General features: G+C 56.4%; 4 protein-coding genes across 5 annotated transcripts; 3 read left to right on the forward strand and 1 right to left on the reverse strand.

Moving 5' to 3' along the window:
- Positions 1–735: 735 nt before the first annotated feature.
- On the reverse strand, positions 736–9,672 carry FAM78B (family with sequence similarity 78 member B). 2 transcript variants are annotated; one of them, XM_042873143.1, is made up of 2 exons: positions 9,347–9,672; positions 736–4,566 (listed from the first exon to the last, which is right to left on the reverse strand). In XM_042873143.1, exons 1-2 carry the CDS (start codon positions 9,520–9,522, stop codon positions 4,044–4,046), a joined length of 699 nt encoding a protein of 232 aa, XP_042729077.1. In that variant the 5' UTR covers positions 9,523–9,672; the 3' UTR covers positions 736–4,043. The 2 variants fall into 2 exon arrangements, with proteins under 2 accessions (XP_042729077.1, XP_042729076.1); XM_042873142.1 differs by lacking the exon at positions 9,347–9,672 and adding an exon at positions 7,173–7,435.
- On the forward strand, positions 7,434–10,721 carry LOC122181032 (phospholipid phosphatase 6-like). Its single transcript, XM_042873141.1, is given in 4 exon segments — positions 7,434–7,636; positions 7,638–7,759; positions 7,762–8,298; positions 9,835–10,721. Coding segments are annotated over 4 exon segments (1,233 nt in total). The 3' UTR covers positions 10,206–10,721.
- Positions 10,722–11,478: 757 nt separating this feature from the next.
- Positions 11,479–14,446, forward strand: LOC122181555 (flavin-containing monooxygenase 5-like). Its single transcript, XM_042874099.1, has 8 exons — positions 11,479–11,638; positions 11,851–12,039; positions 12,113–12,275; positions 12,496–12,638; positions 12,776–12,975; positions 13,085–13,434; positions 13,555–13,627; positions 13,744–14,446. The coding sequence occupies exons 1-8, from the start codon at positions 11,507–11,509 to the stop codon at positions 14,081–14,083; spliced, it is 1,590 nt and encodes a 529-aa protein (XP_042730033.1). The 5' UTR covers positions 11,479–11,506; the 3' UTR covers positions 14,084–14,446.
- Positions 14,447–14,942: 496 nt separating this feature from the next.
- Positions 14,943–18,443, forward strand: LOC122181142 (flavin-containing monooxygenase 5-like). The gene is made up of 8 exons (XM_042873437.1): positions 14,943–15,214; positions 16,003–16,191; positions 16,265–16,427; positions 16,709–16,851; positions 16,991–17,190; positions 17,264–17,613; positions 17,770–17,842; positions 17,925–18,443. Exons 1-8 carry the CDS (start codon positions 15,080–15,082, stop codon positions 18,280–18,282), a joined length of 1,611 nt encoding a protein of 536 aa, XP_042729371.1. The 5' UTR covers positions 14,943–15,079; the 3' UTR covers positions 18,283–18,443.
- The last annotated feature ends 157 nt before the right edge of the window (positions 18,444–18,600 follow it).

Consider the following 18,600-nt stretch of genomic DNA (forward strand, 5'->3'; position numbering starts at 1 on the left):
TGTCAGCAACTATTCAGTGACTATTGGTATTCTTTCCAAATGTTTCAATTGCTCCTTTTCCTCAACTCCTGGTTGTGGAAATTTAAGTGAACCTTTGTTAAAAAATTCTCAACTATCCCCATTCATTATTTCTACTGAGGAAAAATAACACCGTCCGATCTCTGTGTGGAATCTTATTCTCCATCTCTCACTGCAGGAACTGGGAGTGGGACTGCAGTTTCCAAGTGGGAACACCCCCTTTCTGTGCATTTTTTCAGCCTGACAAAGTTTGACAGATTCCCAAGTTCCCCACCATCTGCAAGAGCTCCCAAGTTCCATGCAGTACTCTGGCACACAGCCCTCACCCTGACCTGATTTCCCCAGGGAGAAAGGGCAGCCTGCACCCCTCCACCCCTTGCAAACATTCCGGCCTGCTGCCCAGAAAAGCCAGACTTAAGCAGACAGAACAGTTTGGTTCCAGTACAGATTGAATGTTCTTTTAATCCCAGAGAAGTGAAACGCAACATTTGTTCGAGTTTGCAATAACATCCAAAGACAGAAGTCCAAGCCCCCTACTCCGTAAAGTCATTTGTGTTTAAGGCACTCTGCAAAACCAGCTTTCATCTTCTCTTCCTTCCGATTTTCTCCACACAACAGCAGAATACCTGATTTTGTCTTTTCTCCGTAGTGACACCCACACGTCCTTGCTCTTATCACCATCTCCAGAAATTGGCAACATCAAGTACAGCGTGAGCCAAACAGAAAAAACACCAGGAGGCCGGGCCAATAAATACATACGGGCACGGGAGGGAGTGCAGCGCCTGAGGGGGAGGAGGAGGCTTCGAGGTCCTGCAGGAAGAGGCCAGGCACAGGATGTCCTCCCTGCAGGCACTGATGTGATTCCTCTTCCCCAGTTCTCCCTCCCTCCCTCCCAAAAGGGGATAGGATGGGAGCGGGTGCCCACGAGCATCCCTCCCCATCGGCGCTCCCGAAATGCGCAGGGGAGACCCAGCCACCCCTGCCGCGCAGCAGAAATGACCCCCGAGTTCCAGCTGTCAATAAATACAAATAAATAACTTAAATACACCTTGAATAAATAAATAAGAAATAAATAAGAAATAAATAAGTGAGCCGAGCACGCGAGCAAGCAGCCGCGTCCGCATGGGTGCCGAGGACAAGGGTGGCACTTGTGGCACCCACTCCGGCTTCACCTGCCTGCCCCGCAGGCGTTTCCCAGCACCCGCAGCAACGCTCTGAACCCAGAGAGATTGATGGGTGCTTCCCAAAGTGCCGTGCCCAAGTGGTATGTGGGCACAGCCATGAAACCACAGGACGGAGCAGAAGGGGCACCTCAGGATGAGGGGGAAGCGCGACCTGTCCCTCCCTGAGATAACGAGGTGCCGGCTACAAGCGGGGATGGGGATGGAGTGCTGGAGGGGCTAGCGTCCCATGGGGTGGTTTTACAGCTGAGCTCAGGAGGCCAGGTGCTCCTCCCAGAGCCAGCACTGGGGCTCCCAATTGGGGCCCTCAGAAAGAAGGGCAGCCAAGCTGCAAGCAACCTCAGACTTGAACATGCAAGCAGATCCTTAGAGGGGCTGATCGCTCCCTACACACCGAGGAGATGCAGCCAATCCTCTGCCTCTCTCCCTCTGTGCTTCAATGCCACACAGCCCTTTGCTGCATCATTTCCTTGGGCTCAACTGCCCTCCAGCCCCTGCAAAGGGGTTTCACAAGAGCTTTTGGGATTGTTTCTGTCCTAGCAGGTCAACAATACACACCTGTCTTATTTCACACTGAAAGGTATGTCCCCTTCTTCCTCCTCCCCCACATTTTGATGCAAATTGTATTGAAAGTTTCTAACAGCTTTTCCACACACACTTTTGATAAACATAACATCAGCAATAGCTAAAATTGCCTTTGATCACGTGTCCATACAAAAACACTGGCTGAATCTCACAAAAAAAAGGTGCCCAGTGCTCACCATTTCCTTGCAGAAACTCTGCTCAGAAAAGCAAAGCAGACCAGAGCTCAGAGCCTGCTCTCCCTCCAGGCTTTTCTCATGGCAAGGACTCACCCAGTCCTCAGCTAACCCAAAGCAGTTGCTTCCCAGGCCACCAAACCGCTCTGTCTGCACCAGGCCGAGCAGGAGGAGCAGGACCACAGCCCACAGCACATCAAAGTGTTCACCAGGGTGTTGGTGTGCAATGCTCCCAGAGGAAAAAAAATTAAGAACTGAATAAGCAGCAAAGCCTAATGAGAGTAATAAATAGCATGGGGATTTCACAAGGATTTTTGGTCTAAGACACCCAGGAGTCCCTTTGCTCGTGGGGAGCAGCTCCCAGATGCCAGAGGTGTGCGTCTCACCCTGGAAAAGCATGAGCTGCACCTGAAGCTTTGCAGGGATTTGTGCGTACTTCAGAGAGCGATGCTGTGGGAAGGCTCTGCCCCAAGGCGTGTGCACACGAGGAAAAAAGGCTCCTCTGCAGCAGGGGGAGCAGGTTTTGCACACTGGGGGAAGCAAAGAAGTCCTGAGCTGGGCTGTCTGACACCCAGGTTCAAGGAAGTGCTCCTGATGCTGCAAAAAAGGCTTTGACAAGAGTAGCCAGTGAGACAGTTCCCAGGCTCTCCCAGCAGCAAGGGGAATGCAGGAAGCTCCAAGCAGAAATACCTCACATCCCCACAGCAGCAGAAACCTTCATTGCACAAAGGCAGGGGCACAAGCTGGAGGTATGGCAGCATGAAACAGAGCAGGGAAAGCAGCAAAAGCCATATTCATCTGCCCGGGACCCTGCAGCAACACAGGGCACCTGAAACTGTCCTTGGGTGGGGACAAAGCCACTGTGGCTTCTGCTGCTGCTGCATCCAGGAAGGTGCAACCACCAGAGCTCAGCTGAAAGAAGGGAAAAGTTGCTCCCCTGCTACAACAAGCAGGGAATTGTACACTGCAGCCCACAGCACCAGCACCTCCCCACAGACCAGAGAGATGCCAGCAATCCAGGCAGTGAAGGGCACAGGGTGGAGAAAAAGGCAACCTGCCAGACACCTGCAATAGCACGAGCAACTTGCACATGCACACACGCTGCACTGCTCCATGGGTGGCTGAGGATCAAACCTCCCACACCAGCAGGCATTTGGGTGGAAGATGAACAAGCACACAACCTCTTGCTATGCACTCATGTCTGCAGTGGAAGCATCCAAATCCTGGAGTACCTCCAAGCTTTTCTGGATACCACGCAAACACCATCAGTAGCTGCCTGCTCTCCTTCGCCTCTGTGAAAAGGCATCACTTGTGATTTCTCTTCTGGTTGAGAATAATTCTTGCTCCAGCAAAAGAAATGGCAGGTGGGGATGGGGAGGGGGGGAACTGCAAAGATTTAGTGCACCATAAAACTGAAGGATATCTAACCTGCCCTCAGGTCTCACTCCTAGACAGGAATGAACTATGTCATCGCCTACATTCACAACCACTCCAAACACACCGAGACGCATGCATAATGTCCTGCTTCCAGTCAGCTGCAGAAAGCCCCTCTCAGGCAGAGATGACTGCTGGCACTGGGCTCTGACTGGGCACCAGCTCCCACACTGCTCCCAGGCCCTTCCAAGTCCCAGACAGCATGGCAACATGCTGATTATCCATCTGAAATGCATAGGTAGAGACATCGAGGGGAAGGGTGACTGCACAACCCCCCATGTCTGGCAGGCATGGGCTCCTCTACTACAGCTAATGGGGTGGAAAGCAGCATTTGCCACAGGCACGGTTTTATCATGCTCCTGCTCCTCACACTTTCCTGCAAGGAGGCAGGAGATGGTTAGATAAGACAGCCTTTTTTCCAGCCACAAGCCCTAGAAGCACTTAAATCCACTTCCTGGGACCAGCTTGGCAATTCCTCTCCACAGCCAGGCCAAGCTCATGCTCTCTTTCCAACTGTGGAACTTCCAACCACAGCTACAAAGGCAGGCGAACTCAAGAGGTCTGCTTTGGCTCAGGAATCCCACTCATTTGCACCACACCAACAGCACCAAGGTCCCCACATGCACGCACCAGTGCGTGCCCCGGTGCTGTGCTACTTGGGAGGTATAACAACTATAGGCTGGCCTCGCTTGGGTCTCCACATGAGGACTTGGGCATCGTTGGCATTGGGTTTCACTAGTGCATTTGGTGGGATGGGCTCCATCCTGCTCAAGATCCGGGGCTGCTCCTGCTGAGTCCTTCCCACCAGTCGTGCCCGCTGCCCCAGGAGCTGCATGGGATCAACCTCAATGTCCACTCGCATCCGCCACTTTATAGTCTGCAAGATGATCTTTTCCTTGGTAGTGGTGTTCATGGCTACCAGCCACGTGGTAAAGCTCTGGTCCCTTTTAATCCTGGTCAGCAACGGCACATTACTGTTGCTCACAGGGACAGCCCACGTCACGCTGGGGTAGAAATTGTCATTCATGCTCACCGAGAACCTGGAGATCTTGTTTGTGGGCCCAACCAGGGTCACAGTTTCTGTGGTGTTTCCATACCAGGGGTAGCTCACTCCATCAGAATCACTGATGGCTTTTACTCTTCCTTCTCGCAAGTCGGGCAGCTCCCAGCTTGACCTGGTGAACAGAGATGGAAAGGGCAAGTTACTGGGGAAACAGCAACAGCAGTGCTTGAGCAGTGCCTGCAGTGGAAGGAACATAGCAAGCTGCTGTGTGCTGGCACGTGCAGGGTAAAGCACTTGCTTTAGAGCAGAAGGAAAAAGTACAGATAAAAGGATAACAATTCTATCTGAAACCCCACTGAAAAAGCCATTCCTTCCAGAGCCACTGGCAGCTCCATACCAGCCAAAGCTGTTCACCAGTGTCTGTCTCTGGCATCACCCATCGGGTCCTCCCTCTGGGAACACTAACTCAAGAACAGAGCTTGGGAAACACCTTCCCACCCGCAGGAAGCCCCTGATGACCTCGTTCAAGAACAAATTCAGCTTTAGCTCCTTCACTGAGTCAGTCAAGGCCAGCAGGAGCCTCTGCTCTGCCAACACAACAGCATTTTAATTAACCTGCAATCTAACCAAGTGGGCCCATACTCATTTCTGAGTGACTCTCAGGTCACTCTCTCCTTAATCTCATTAATGACGAGAAAAAAATAACAGCCTTCCCTGCATGTCAGCTGCAGCATGGCCACAACCTGCACCAAGCCTCAAGCAGCTTCCCCCAGCCTACAGCTCAGTCTGCAATTTTTACACCCCTAAATATAGACATTTGCTAAGACGCAGGTGCAGTAATTAAATACCACAATCATGCCTGCTGCTGGTGTGACGAAATCCCTGACATATTGTTAGAGTTGTGGGTGGGGGGGAATTCCAGCCAAAATCTTGGCTGCAAACCACGTTAGCAACACCAGGCAGATGCAGCGATGGAGAAGATCACCACGTGGTAATTATCAGCAGGGAGCGGGGACAGTGGCCACCCAGCTCAGCAAGACCCAGCCCAGCTCACACAGATCTTTCCTGAAATCCTAAGAACAAAAAAAGCAGAAATTCTTTGGATGCTGAATCTGCATTTTCAATTTAAAACGCAGACAGAGGAGGCTGTGCTAGGTCTCCATCCTGAGGCACATCAGGTTCCCAGTATGTGAGTATCTGAAAAAAACTGGCTGTACCACTGCTGGATATCAAAGGAAGGAGAACAAAACAGAAACCTTGAAAGTCCTCAGGCATATTGCTCCGGTTGAAGCCTCCTGCTGAGCTCAGATGCACACAGATCTGGGCTCTGAAGCTGCCAACGAGCAGCAGGAAGCATCTGGTTTCCATCCTTCCCAACATGCAATGATCTGCACTCACTCTGACCCTCCTGGGCACCCCAGTGTTGCACACAACAACGCCACCTGCTCTGAAAGTAAGGAGGATGGGGTCATCCCCAGCATCCCCTGCCTGCGCCCAGCCCCACACTAACTCCACTGGCCCAATGGCTGGCTTGGGGCAATACTGAAGGCAGCTCATCTGTGGCCTCCAGGTCCCTCTGCCCTTGAGGAAGGGCAGGAAACTGGAGGAAATTGATCCCGACACAGCACCGCAGCCTCTGGCACCCACAAGAAAACCCAAGCAGGGTTCTACTTTCAGGAAGGGCAGCCAGGATAGAGCAGGCAAACTCAGCAGCTTGAGGCAAACCCGAGGCTGGTGCCAGCTGCTCCTGCTCCCCAGCAGGATCAGGGCTGGGAGAGCTGCTCCAGCCCAGCACTGCAGCAGCAAGAACAGCCCTGCAGGCGAGGGCAGGCAGCACCATCTCTCCTGTCAGGAAGCCATGGCAGCCCAGAGCTGTGTGAAGTGCCACCTACTTCCATGCCGAGGATTGCCAGGGCAGCCTCCATCTGCTCCCTCCCTTGGAAATGCAAGCAGACTGACTCCGATAGTGACAGCACATCTTCCAGCATGGGGTTGAGGAGAGAGGGTGCTTTTCTAGAGCTGGAAAGTGATGGAAGGGAGCAACTCCTGTGCCTGCACTCCTACACACCAAGGCTCACACTAAGGGCGGAAAGGACAGCACATGCTGTGCTGGAAGGGATGTCCAGAGCCCACAGTTTCTGAGGCTGGGAATCCTCATTTCCAGCAAGGGCTGCCTCACAGAAATGCAGTAGTGCCTTCAACCCATCACAGACCCATCCCAGGGCCCCAGTCTAATCCCAAAACCATACCAGGGCCCCATCTCCTCACATAATGATACTGGGGCAACCGTCTCCTTACAGAACCACACCAGGGCCTGTATTGTGTCATGGGCTCCAGCGCCTCACCTAACTGCACCAGGGCATCCATTCCCTCATGTAACCATGTAGGACCCACGTTTGTTCCCATAAGTGCATCAGGTCCTCCAGCTCCTCACGCTTCCGCCCCCTCAACGAACCACACGACGACCCCTATCTGTTCATATAACCACACTAAGACCTCCATCCCCTCACATAGCCGTTCCATAACCTCCATTCTGCCACGTAACCGCGCTGGGGACTCCATCCCTTCGTGGGGTTACACGGGAACCTCGAACCGTTCACACAGCCGCACCAGGACCTCCACCCCTCACAAACTCAGCTCAGGACCGCCATTCCCGCACATAAGGACATCCGCTCTCGCCCGCACACCCTCCCCTGCCACCCCTCAGGTGCGCCGCAGTGCCGCCCGCTGCCGCCCCCCGCCCGCTGCCGCTCCCGCCCTCCCGCTCCCGCCGCTCACACGCCGAGGTCGCTGTAGGTGTTGTAGAACTCCATGTGGTTGCAGGCCTGGATCCAGCCCACCACCCAGGTGTGGCGCCGGGCGATGGGCGGCATGAGGACGCGCGCCGAGGCGCGGAAATAGGGCGTGCGGTACCGCAGCACCACCGGCGAGCTCTCCTCGATGGCAGTGGCCGCCGGCTCGATGGTGGCCGACACGTCGGACACCACGATGTGCTCCCGCCGCACCCGCGCCTTGCAGGCCACGCTCTGCAGGCAGCCCATGGCCGCCGCCCCGCCGCCTCCGCCGCGCTCACCCTCCTCCGCGACGCGGGGGCCAGGCGGAGGCCCAGCGTCCCCTCGCCGCCCGCCCCACCATCGCCGCCCGCGCACCGGCGCCCGCACCGGCGCCGGCAGGGCGAACGCGCCGCCGCTTCTCTTGCGGCCCTCGCCGGCCACCGTCCGCCGGCTCGGGGCGGGGCGGGGAGGAACGGGAGGGATCCTCCGGCCAGCAGGGGGCGCCGCAGCCCCGCGCTTCGTCCTGGCGTCCGTGTTCCCTAGCAACCGAGAGGCGGCGGAAGCGGAAGTTCGGCAGCCCGGCGGCGGGCGGAACGGAGCTCCGCCGCGGGGCCCGGCGGCGCGGGTACCGGGACGGCTGGGCCGCAGGAGGCGGGGTTACAGCGGGGGCCGCCGGCGGCGAGCCTCCTGGCGGTGGGTGACCCGCGTTGGCCTTTCCGGGCCCGGCCCCACCGCCATGCCCAGTCCCCGCGGCGGCCGCGAGCGCCGCAGCGCTCGCCCCGAGTTCGCGTCCCTGCTGAACCAGCGCGGCCCCGGGGTCCCGGACAGCCCGTCCCGCCGCCGCGAGTCGGCCGGCTCCGCGCCCCCGCCGCTGCCCGAGGAGGACTGCATGCGGCTGAACCCGTCCTTCGTGGGCATCGCCCTCAGCTCTCTGCTCGCCGTCGACCTCTGGGCCTCCAAGCGCCTGGGTGTGTGCGCCGGAGAGGCCTCGGCTTGGGGCAGCGCCCGCCCGCTGCTGAAGGTGGTTGAGGTGTCAGGGCACGGCATCCCCTGGCTGCTGGGCACCTTCTACGGGCTCTGCCAGAGCGACAGCTCGGCCGCCAGGGAGGTGCTGCTCAACCTGTTCTTCGGTGAGGCCGGGAAGGGGCTCCCCGGGCGGGAGGATGGGTCCGAGGGAAGGGAAGAACAGAGAGAATCCGAATGATCTGAGCCTTCGCAGCCCCAGGGAGCCACGTGGCTCCCAACAGCTGTTGTGGCTGCCAAGAGCTGCGGCATCTCAACAGTTTACTCAAGCACGCAGACATCAGCGCCTGCAGGCTCGCTGCAGGCAGTACCTGCTTGTGCTGATCTGTATCAGCCAGTGTGGAAACCTGGTTCAAAGCACACACTGTAATTATGCGTGGTGTAATGTTTTTTTCCCCTGGCGTCCTGCTGGGTAGATGTAGATTCTACATTTTTGCTTGCCTAGAAACTGCAGTAGCTTCAGAACGATAGACCTCTCCTGAACCCCAGTCCTTACCCCGTGAGATACCAAGGTGTCTTGTGTGCTTTGTTTGAATCTAAATGTTTGATGGGGAATGCAAGTTTTCATGCATGTTGTTTACTTTGCACTGTGTGGTCAGATCACTGTCCCTGGAGAACTGGTGGGAGGCCCTTGGTGGCCTCCAACCATTGCTCTGCTCAGAGTAGCACTATCATGGCACCAGGCCCGCCCTCTGGGAAAAGAGCCCTACCTGATATCCAGATGCAATAAAAAGAAAGGATTGAAAAGAGCTTAGTTGTTTTAAGAAAAAAAAAAAAAACAACCCTCATACAAATCAAACATTTGTTCTTAAATGATTAAAACCCTCATACAAATCAAATAAACATTCATTCTTAAATGATTAACCAAAGAGAACAAACTGAAGTAGCCAAAGGACTTTGTACCCAGCAACAAAGGTTACAACAAGCAGATATCAATCTCTCAGACATGGCTTCCTAGAAAGAAGCAGCCACAGCAGCCAACACTGGAATGTTGTTATAAACAAGCTAAATGGGAGAGAGAAGACACCGCTGGCTGCCCTTGTCAGACAGCAGTTGACTTCTCACTGGTACTTCTGACTTCTATCACAATAGCACTCTGGGAGAAAGCTGGTGCTAAGCCATCTTGTCAAGTCTTAAAAGCCAAAGCCTGGTTACCTTTTACACACTGGTGCCCTCAACAGCAGGGAGAAGCCAGGTGAGGAGCTGTGAGCCCTCAGACTGCTGAGGAGTGCCTGGACCCCCTTTGCACTGAGCCACAGCTGAGCACCGGAAGCAAACTGATCATTTACCAGGGTCAGTGCACTTTGTGCAAAGTAATGATGAATCAGCATGGACTGGCAGGGAATATTAACCCCTTGGATGGCTTCAAATTAGGGAAGGATTTGTGCTGAGTCACAAAGAACGGATTTCACACAGGAAGAAAAGCCCAGCCTAGAGTGCTGACAGATGTGCTCGTGCACAAATCTAGGGCCTGGATGAGTGCTATGCTCTCCTTGCCTAGATCTGCAGCCGTGGGAAACACCACCTTCTCTTAGCAGCTTTGGTAGCTATGCATTTTCATACATAATGGCTTTGCATTGTTTCTCATCTCCCATGGGACAAAACACTTCCATTTTTGCTCACTTGTTGTTATTGTCTCCTAGCACTGGTGCTGGATCTCGTGCTGGTGGCAGTGGTGAAAGGGATCGTCAGACGGCCACGGCCTACCCACAACAAGATGGACATGTTTGTCACTGTCTCAGTGGACAAGTACTCCTTCCCATCGGGCCATGCCACCAGAGCTGCCCTGGTCTGCCGCTTTGTTCTGCACCACCTGGTGCTTGCCATCCCACTGCGGGTCCTCGTGGTGCTCTGGGTTCTCGTCGTTGGCATTTCAAGGGTCATGCTGGGCAGGCACAATGTGACGGATGTGCTCTTCGGCTTGTTCCTGGGCTACGTGCTGTACAGCGTGGTGGAGTACTGCTGGCTCTCCCCGCTGAACGCGCCTGCCCTCTTTGCACTCTGGAGCCATTGATGGCTGCACCCCTCCCAAAGGAGAGGGCATACACCCCGTTCCCTAAGTGCACATGGAGAGGGGTTATGCTGCGACTCCTATCCGTCCAGCCAACACTTAACACTAGTGGTGCTGCAGGCTCCCAGGCCTGCAGTTAGACACTTGGTGCTGTCTTGCCCTGCTGACAGGCAGTGAGGCAAAGCGTGCGCTGGTCAAGCAGCTGCACTGACTACTCTCCAGTGACAAACCGGTCCCTGCAGAGCCTGGGAAGAGGTCAGCACATCCATCCGGCAGCTCACTGCTGATACTGTGAATCAGCATGCCCTTGCTGGGCACCTGCTGTATTAGCCTATGGTGTATGTGGTAGCTGGGGCTTTGCAGAGGTTTCTCCGCAATTACCTGTGTATCTGTGTGCTATAAATACACTGATCATGTTGCTGTTGTGAGTGCACTTTCTGCAGTCTCCTCCATAATACCCATCTAGGGGGGGACTCATCAAGATCTGTTCTCATGTTTATAAAGAGTTCTGCCTTCTAAGTAATGTCTCTTCCCTTTTTTGTGTGATTTAAACACTGCCCCAAGACCAGATCTCAACCAACAAGGTCACATGTATCTGGCTGCCAGTACTGTGGGGAAGGAATGAGGTGGCCAAGGGTTTGGTCCATCTGTTCCCTCTCCAGGAGGTGTGGAAGCAGCTCCCAGCAGCAGCTTGCATCTAAAGCCGCTGTGCATAGCCTTACAACTCTTTTCCCTCCTGCAAGCTTTTCCATTGCCCAGGGGTTACAGCTTGCCCCATGGCACCCATATAGGATGCAATAAGTGCAGCAGAATGCATGGCATTGGGCATGTACTGAGCAAGTCAGGGGCAGAGTCCAGGTCTTGAGGACTTTTGGCCCCTTTTCCCACTGCCAAGGGCAGTGCAATGGCAAGCTGTGCAGCAGTTTCGCAGCACAGCTGGAAACCAGCAACCTTAGTGTAATCAGGGCTGGGCTGATCCCAGAGGAGGCAAAAGTCCAAGGGAGTGATCGATTGTACTGCATGCATGACACAGGGCTGGGCTGCCCCTCACCCCCTCACCAGCCCCAGAAACCCCAATAGCGTTCCCTCTCAAGGTGTCCCCTCGCAGGGCTCCCCGGTTGAGCACTGGGACAGCTCCTGGCGCAAGCCGCTGATGGAAAAGCAAAGCGCCAGAACCTGCCGTGCGCTGGCTTCCTGCCCCAAGGCCCCCGTGGGAGGAGTGACGGCGGGGGTGGGTAGGCTGTTCCCCGCCATACGCCATAAATCCAGGCTGCGCTGGTCGCGGCAAAGCGTCGGAGGGCAGCATGGCGAGGCGGGTGGCCATCATCGGTGGGGGCAGCTGTGGGCTGTGCGCCATCAAAGCCTGCCTGGATGAAGGGCTGGAGCCCGTCTGCTTCGAGAGAAGTGGGGACATCGGAGGGCTATGGAGGTTTGAGGTAAGCTGTGCCGGCTGCAGGCTCTGTGTTGTAGCTGTCACCAGGGGAAAGCAGCCATGGTGGGATTGTGGAGGAAGGGCTGAACACACATCTGTTCCCCATCCCAGAGGGTCCTGGGGACCCTCGCTGGCAGCAGAACTCCCCCAGCCCTATTGCAAGGCAGTGACCTGCCATAGGGCAGGCCATCAGGATTCTGAGCCCCATGCCTGCAGGAGAAGCCTGAGGAGGGCCGCGCCAGCATCTACCGCTCCGTTATCATCAACACTTCCAAGGAGATGATGTGCTTCAGCGACTTCCCCATCCCCGACGACTTCCCCAACTACATGCACCACTCCAAGGTCATGGAGTACTTCCGCATGTACGCGCGGCGCTTCGACCTGCTCCGCCACATCCGCTTCAGGGTGAGCGCCGGGGGCCAGGGGGCAGCACGGGGACGGGGCCACAGGGACGCTGACATCTGCTCCCCCCACCCAGACCAGTGTGCGCCGCGTGGCCAAGTGCCCTGACTTCGCCACCACGGGCCGCTGGGAGGTGGAGACCGAGAGCGAGGGCAAGCAGGAGTCAGCCATCTTCGATGCCGTGATGGTGTGCACCGGGCACCATTGTGAAGCACACCTCCCGCTGCACACCTTCCCTGGTATGCTGCCGTGTGCCCCTGCCATGAAAGAGCCCAGGAAGCTCCAATGTTGTTGTCCCCATTCTCCTCTTTGCTTTTCTTCCCAGTCCCATGCGTTTCCCTGCTGAGTTCAACCCCCTGATGGGTCTGGCAGAGCTCCTCAAGGATCTTGCTTCATTCTTTGGAGGCAGCCCTCCAACCCAGGCTGGGGAAGCACAGCATTCCTCCTCCCTCCCCACAGGCATTGAGAAGTTCAAGGGCCGCTATCTCCACAGCCGTGACTACAAGGAACCCCAGGAGTTCATGGACAAGAGGGTCGTTGTCATTGGGATTGGGAATTCAGGGTCAGACCTGGCCGTGGAGATCAGCCAAGCGGCCAAGCAGGTGAGCAGCAGCAGGGGGGGGTCACCAGAGGCAGGGCATCCTAAGGACACCCCCATGCCAAGGTGTCTCCTCAGGACTGTCCTTGGTGTCCCCGTGACTATCACACCAATAAGGAAACAACTTTCTTCCTCACCCAGGTCTTCCTCAGCACCCGCCGAGGTGCATGGGTCTTGAACCGCGTAGGACAGCAGGGCTACCCCATAGACACCATCATCACCACTCGCATGAAGATAATCTTGAAGTATCTGCTGACCGCCTCCGTAGCAAGCGACTACACAGAGAAGCAGCTGAACATGAGATTTGACCACATAAACTACGGCCTGAAGCCAAAGCACAGGTGCCAGCAAACACATGCTCCAACCATGTCTATTTCTGGGGCTAAGCATCCTCAGAGCAGGATGCTGCACAGACACCTCAGTACCCTGATGGCTCCTTCTGTCCTCCAGGGTCCTTGACCAGCACCCAACTATCAATGACGACCTGCCCAACCGCATCATTTCAGGCAGGGTGCTGGTGAAGCCGAACATCAAGCAGTTCACAGAAACATCTGCCATTTTTGAAGATGGCACTAAGGAAGACATAGATGCTGTAGTCTTTGCCACTGGGTACAGTTTCTCCTTCCCCTTCCTTGAGGGCTACGTGAAGGTGGTGGAGAACCAGGTCTCTCTCTACAAGTTTATGTTCCCTGTTGACCTGGAGAAGCCGACGTTGGCTTTCATTGGCTACATCCAGCCTCTGGGAGCCATCATGCCCATTGCAGAGATGCAGAGTCGCTGGGCCACCCGTGTCTTCAAGGGTAAGTGAGACAAACTGTCCCCTGAGACTGCAGCTCTGGAACCGGGTCAGATGGTGTCCAGCCATCTGCTTCCTATGCCTTTGGTACTGCAGCCCCCTCACACAGCGCTCTTCTCCCCAGGGCTGAACAAACTGCCACCCAGGCACAACATGGAAGCTGACATCAAGCACAAGAAAGAGGAGATGGCCAAGCGGTAAGGCCCCACCAGGACCCAACTGGGATGGGGCAGCAGCCTGTGAGGGCTTCTAGTGGGTCTCATGGCCACGTCCCACCAGAAAGCAGGGTCCAGCCCGCTGTCCCTGCCCACAGGTACGTGACCAGCCGGCGGCACACCATCCAGGTGGATTACATTCCCTACATGGACGAGCTCGCCAGCCAGCTGGGTGCCAAGCCCAACCTGCTGTTGCTCTTCCTCACTGACCCCAAGCTGGCAATGGAGGTGCTGCTGGGGCCCTGCACGCCCTACCAGTACCGCCTGCGTGGCCCAGGTGCATGGCAGGGTGCCCGGGAAGCCATCATGTCCCAGCACCAGCGCATTATTCAACCCCTGAAGACACGGCATGTGGAGCAGCACACCTCCACCATGCCATTCCTCCTCAAGCTGGCTGGGGCCCTGGCAGTCTTCGCTGTCATCTTTACCTACCTGTAGGCTGCTGCACTCTGCCTGGTGGGGTTGGTAATGCTTGGGGGGCTACACAATCCCACAGCAGTCATGCCCCTCACATCAAGGGAACTCTCCGCTTGTTGGCACAGCCCCACACAATGAGTGTACTGCACCAGACCCTCCCAGGTGGGGCAGACCCAAAAAGTACCCTGTGGCAACCCTGGGATGAAGGAAAAATTCTTTCTCATGTGGGGGAATGCCCTGTCCTGTTTAGGTATTGCTGTTGGCTGAGCATAGGCCCTTCTGTCATCTGTAATTCCAACCTGCTTCCACTGATTATATTCATATGGTTTCTACATAGCAAAGGTATAGCAAAGTTTCTAATCAGATTAAAGTGTTTTCAACAAACCAGTTGCCTGTCCTGTTACTCACATTCCCCTGTGTGCTGAGAATACACATGGGATGGGGTCTGCATGCATGCACACACATGCATACATCTGCAGCAAAGCAGTCTTGCCTGCGGTACATGCAGCTGGAACAGATCCCGGGGATCACATCAGCAAGATCATTCCCATCCCTGTAACACACACGTAGCCCCCCAGAGGACAGCAACTGGGGACATGCATTGGGGACCTGGAGCAGTGCTAGCTGCTCCAGGCTGCCATGCACCAAGGCTGGCACTCATGCCTGGAGCATGCCCTCTGTTTTGTTTTTCACATAGTGATGCTAAAATTTGGAGCATGGCCACATCTCAGCCCCACACCCAGGAAGTTGCTGGGGCAGGCTTCAGCATCATTACGTGCTTAGAGAAAATAATGAGCCCTTTGCGAAGGGCGGGCAGGAACCTGTAGATCATGTCTAGATGAAACATCTCGTGATGCCTCAGTTGACCTCAGCCATCCACGCTGAGAAACAGGGACACCCAGCACAGCTGAGCGGCACCAACCGCGTCCCTCCTGTGCCACTCACCAGACTCAGTGACCTCCTGCGTGCCCAGCAGCACAGCCTCCCCTGCCACCACTGCTGTCTCTGCTGCCAGACATGGCTGCCCAGAGAGTAGCCATCATCGGTGCTGGCGCCTCCGGCTTGTGCGCCCTGAAATGCTGCCTGGACGAAGGGCTGACCCCCACCTGCTTCGAGAGGAGTGGGGACATCGGGGGGCTGTGGCGATTCGAGGTAAGCACCATGCTGTACCGAGCTGCCCTAGGCAGCAGCACAGACAGGATCGCTTACTGGCAGCTGATGAAGCACTGCTGGGAGACCCCCTTGGCGCAGACTGGGATGCTGGCAGTGCAGGACTGGTCCTGCCCAAGAAGCCACTGCTGGGGCTAGCTGTCAGCTGAGGCTTGCTTTCCTGCCTCAGGGTGAATGTTTCCCATCCCTTCCTTCCCAGCCCGTCCTGATCCCACCCATCCCTCCCACTGGTCCCACCTGCCTCCCTCCCCCACCCCTGCAGGTGCCCCACTGCCGATGGCATTACCTTCCTATCCTTCCCAGCCCCTTTTTTCTATGAACGTCCTGGCTGCTCCTCATCCTTTACCTCTCCTACCTCCTACACATAGGCACAGGTTGCTGCCTTTGTTCTCCTTGCCAAGGGAAAGCCCCAGAGCTTGTTTCTGCATTCGCCAAGCGATGCCACTGTCTCTTCTTCCCAAGAAGAGCCAACCTGACATGCTCTGCTGCCCTGCCCAGCCTTGCAGTGAGCAGGACAGCTGGGAAATGCTAAACAGTGCTAGCATGGGGTTTGGAGCTGCCTGGCTAACACAGTGGTGGCTTTGCCCATTGATGGAGCAGAGTTAATGCATGGGAGCCAGAGGCTGAGCTGCTGGTGCAGATATCAGAACTGAGCTGAGCTGATACAGTGGCTCAGTCTTGTGGGACTGATGGGATAGTCATAGCACAGGTAGGTTTGGGACCGCCACATGTTCCCCTTGCCACCACTGAGCCATGCCCCATGCCTGCAGGAGAAGCCTGAGGAGGGCCGCGCCAGCATCTACCGCTCCGTCATCATCAACACTTCCAAGGAGATGATGTGCTTCAGCGACTTCCCCATCCCCGACGACTTCCCCAACTACATGCACCACTCCAAGATCATGGAGTACTTCCGCATGTACGCGCGGCGCTTCGACCTGCTCCGCCACATCCGCTTCAGGGTGAGCGCCGGGGGCCAGGGGGCAGCACGGGGACGGGGCCACAGGGACGCTGACATCTGCTCCCCCCACCCAGACCAGTGTGCGCCGCGTGGCCAAGCGCCCTGACTTCGCCACCACGGGCCGCTGGGAGGTGGAGACCGAGAGCGAGGGCAAGCAGGAGTCAGCCATCTTCGATGCCGTGATGGTGTGCACCGGGCACCATAGCGACGCACACCTCCCGCTGCACGCCTTCCCTGGTATGCTGCCGTGTGCCCCTGCTCCAGGAATCCTCTTCCCCAAGACTCTTCACAGCCCTGTCCCTTCTGGCTGAGCCCTGATCCCCACCTGTGGTTGCTCCCTTCATGTCAAAAACCTCAAAGCCAAGCAGGGTGCTGAGGGTGACACAATCATCTCCCAGTCTGGAGATGCCACCACCTCCCTGGGCACCATCCCTAGGCAGTTCCCACTGGGCTCAGCCTGCTCCCAGAGCACATACCTAGCCCAAGAAAAGGACAGCCACCCCTACTCTCTCTTGCAGGACTAGACAAGTTTGAAGGCTGGTACCTGCACAGCCGGGACTACAAGAGCCCGCAGGCCTTTGCGGAGAAGCGGGTCATCGTGGTCGGCACCGGGAACTCGGGCATCGACATCGCGGTGGAGCTGAGCCACACAGCCAAGCAGGTGATGTCCCAAGACAACCAGGCTCAGCATGCCTCTGCTCCTTGCTCCCAGCCTGTTTTTACTCCCGGACCATGCAGGTCTGTCTGAGTTTGGGCCAGCACTGCAGTTCAGATTAAATGTCCCTTCTCACTTCTACCAGGTGTTTCTCAGCACCAAGCGTGGGACATGGGTGATGCACCGGGTGGCAGAAGGTGGGTACCCCTTTGACTTCTCCTACCTCAGCCGCTTCACCCAGCTCCTCCAAAGCATGCTGCCCCTCTCTGTGAGCAACTTCATGGTGGAGAGGAAACTCAACATGCGCTTTGACCATGCTCTCTATGGTCTGAAGCCAAAACACCGGTGAGTGTTTGTGGCAGCGTTACGGGGTCCTGCCTGCATCCAGCCCTGCATGAGCTCTGTTTGTTCTCTCCAGGGTCTTCAACCAGCACTTGACCATCAACGATGACCTGCCCAACCGCATAATTTCGGGCAGGGTGCTGGTGAAGCCGAACATCAAGCAGTTCACAGAAACATCTGCCATTTTTGAGGATGGCACTAAGGAAGACATAGATGCTGTAGTCTTTGCCACTGGGTACAGCTTCTCCTTCCCCTTCCTTGAGGATTCTGTGAAGGTGATGGAGAATCAGGTCCCCCTCTACAAGTTTATGTTCCCAGCTGACTTGGAGAAGCCAACGTTGGCTTTCATTGGCTACATCCAGCCTCTGGGAGCCATCATGCCCATCGCAGAGATGCAGAGCCGCTGGGCCACCCGTGTCTTCAAGGGTAAGTGAGGCAGGCAGGGAATTTATTTCCTTGCCTGTGCCTCTCTTGCCCATGTTTCTTTGCCCAAAGGCTTTCCTGCGCCACAGAGGCCACGCTGGGTGCCGAGGGGCATGTTTGCCGAGAGCAGAGCTCTCTCTCCTTCTCCTTCTTCCGTAGGTCTGCACAAGCTGCCACCAGCTAGCACCATGCTGGCAGACATTGCACAAACCAAGGACAAAATAGCCAAGCGGTAAGGGCCCTGTGGGTCACTAACCCTGCCACCACCTCCTCAATGCACACACACTGAGCCAGCCCGCTGTCCCTGCCCACAGGTACGTGACCAGCCGGCGGCACACTATCCAGGTGGATTACATTCCCTACATGGACAAGCTCGCCAGCCAGCTGGGTGCCAAGCCCAACCTGCTGTTGCTCTTCCTCACTGACCCCAAGCTGGCAATGGAGGTGCTGCTGGGGCCCTGCACGCCCTACCAGTACCGCCTGCGTGGCCCAGGCGCGTGGCAGGGTGCCCGGGCAGCCATCATGTCCCAGCACCAGCGCGTTGACCAGCCCCTGCGAGGCACGGCCAGGCACCCAGTGCCACGCTGCAGCTCCGTGCCACACATCTTCAAGGTCTTCTTCAGCCTCGGACTGATCGTGGCCACGCTCGTCTACGTCTCACTGTCCCCTTAGCCCCAGTGAAGGGGGCTGCTGGACATCGCCTTCCTCTCCTTGGGGTGTCGGTGCTATTGGGAAGGGCTCAAAAGCTCTGCTGGATGCGGGGTGGCATGGGGAATTCTTTCCCTGAGGAAAAAGGCAATAAAGCTCGTCCCCGTTCTCCGGGGTGAAGGGCAGGCTCTGGTCCGTCCTCACGGACCTCCACACCGCGCACACATTGCACAAGACAGAAGTACTCGCGCCACCCACAGCAAAGATGGCTGCCCCTCCCGGAAGTCACACCGCCCTCAAACAAAATGGTCGCCCGGTACCATAGAGAGCAGCGCGGGGGCG

The sequence above is a fragment of the Lagopus leucura genome, unplaced genomic scaffold (assembly GCF_019238085.1).
Source record: "Lagopus leucura isolate 7727_CA_CO unplaced genomic scaffold, USGS_WTPT01 Super-Scaffold_100009, whole genome shotgun sequence".
NCBI classification, from domain to species: domain Eukaryota; kingdom Metazoa; phylum Chordata; class Aves; order Galliformes; family Phasianidae; genus Lagopus; species Lagopus leucura.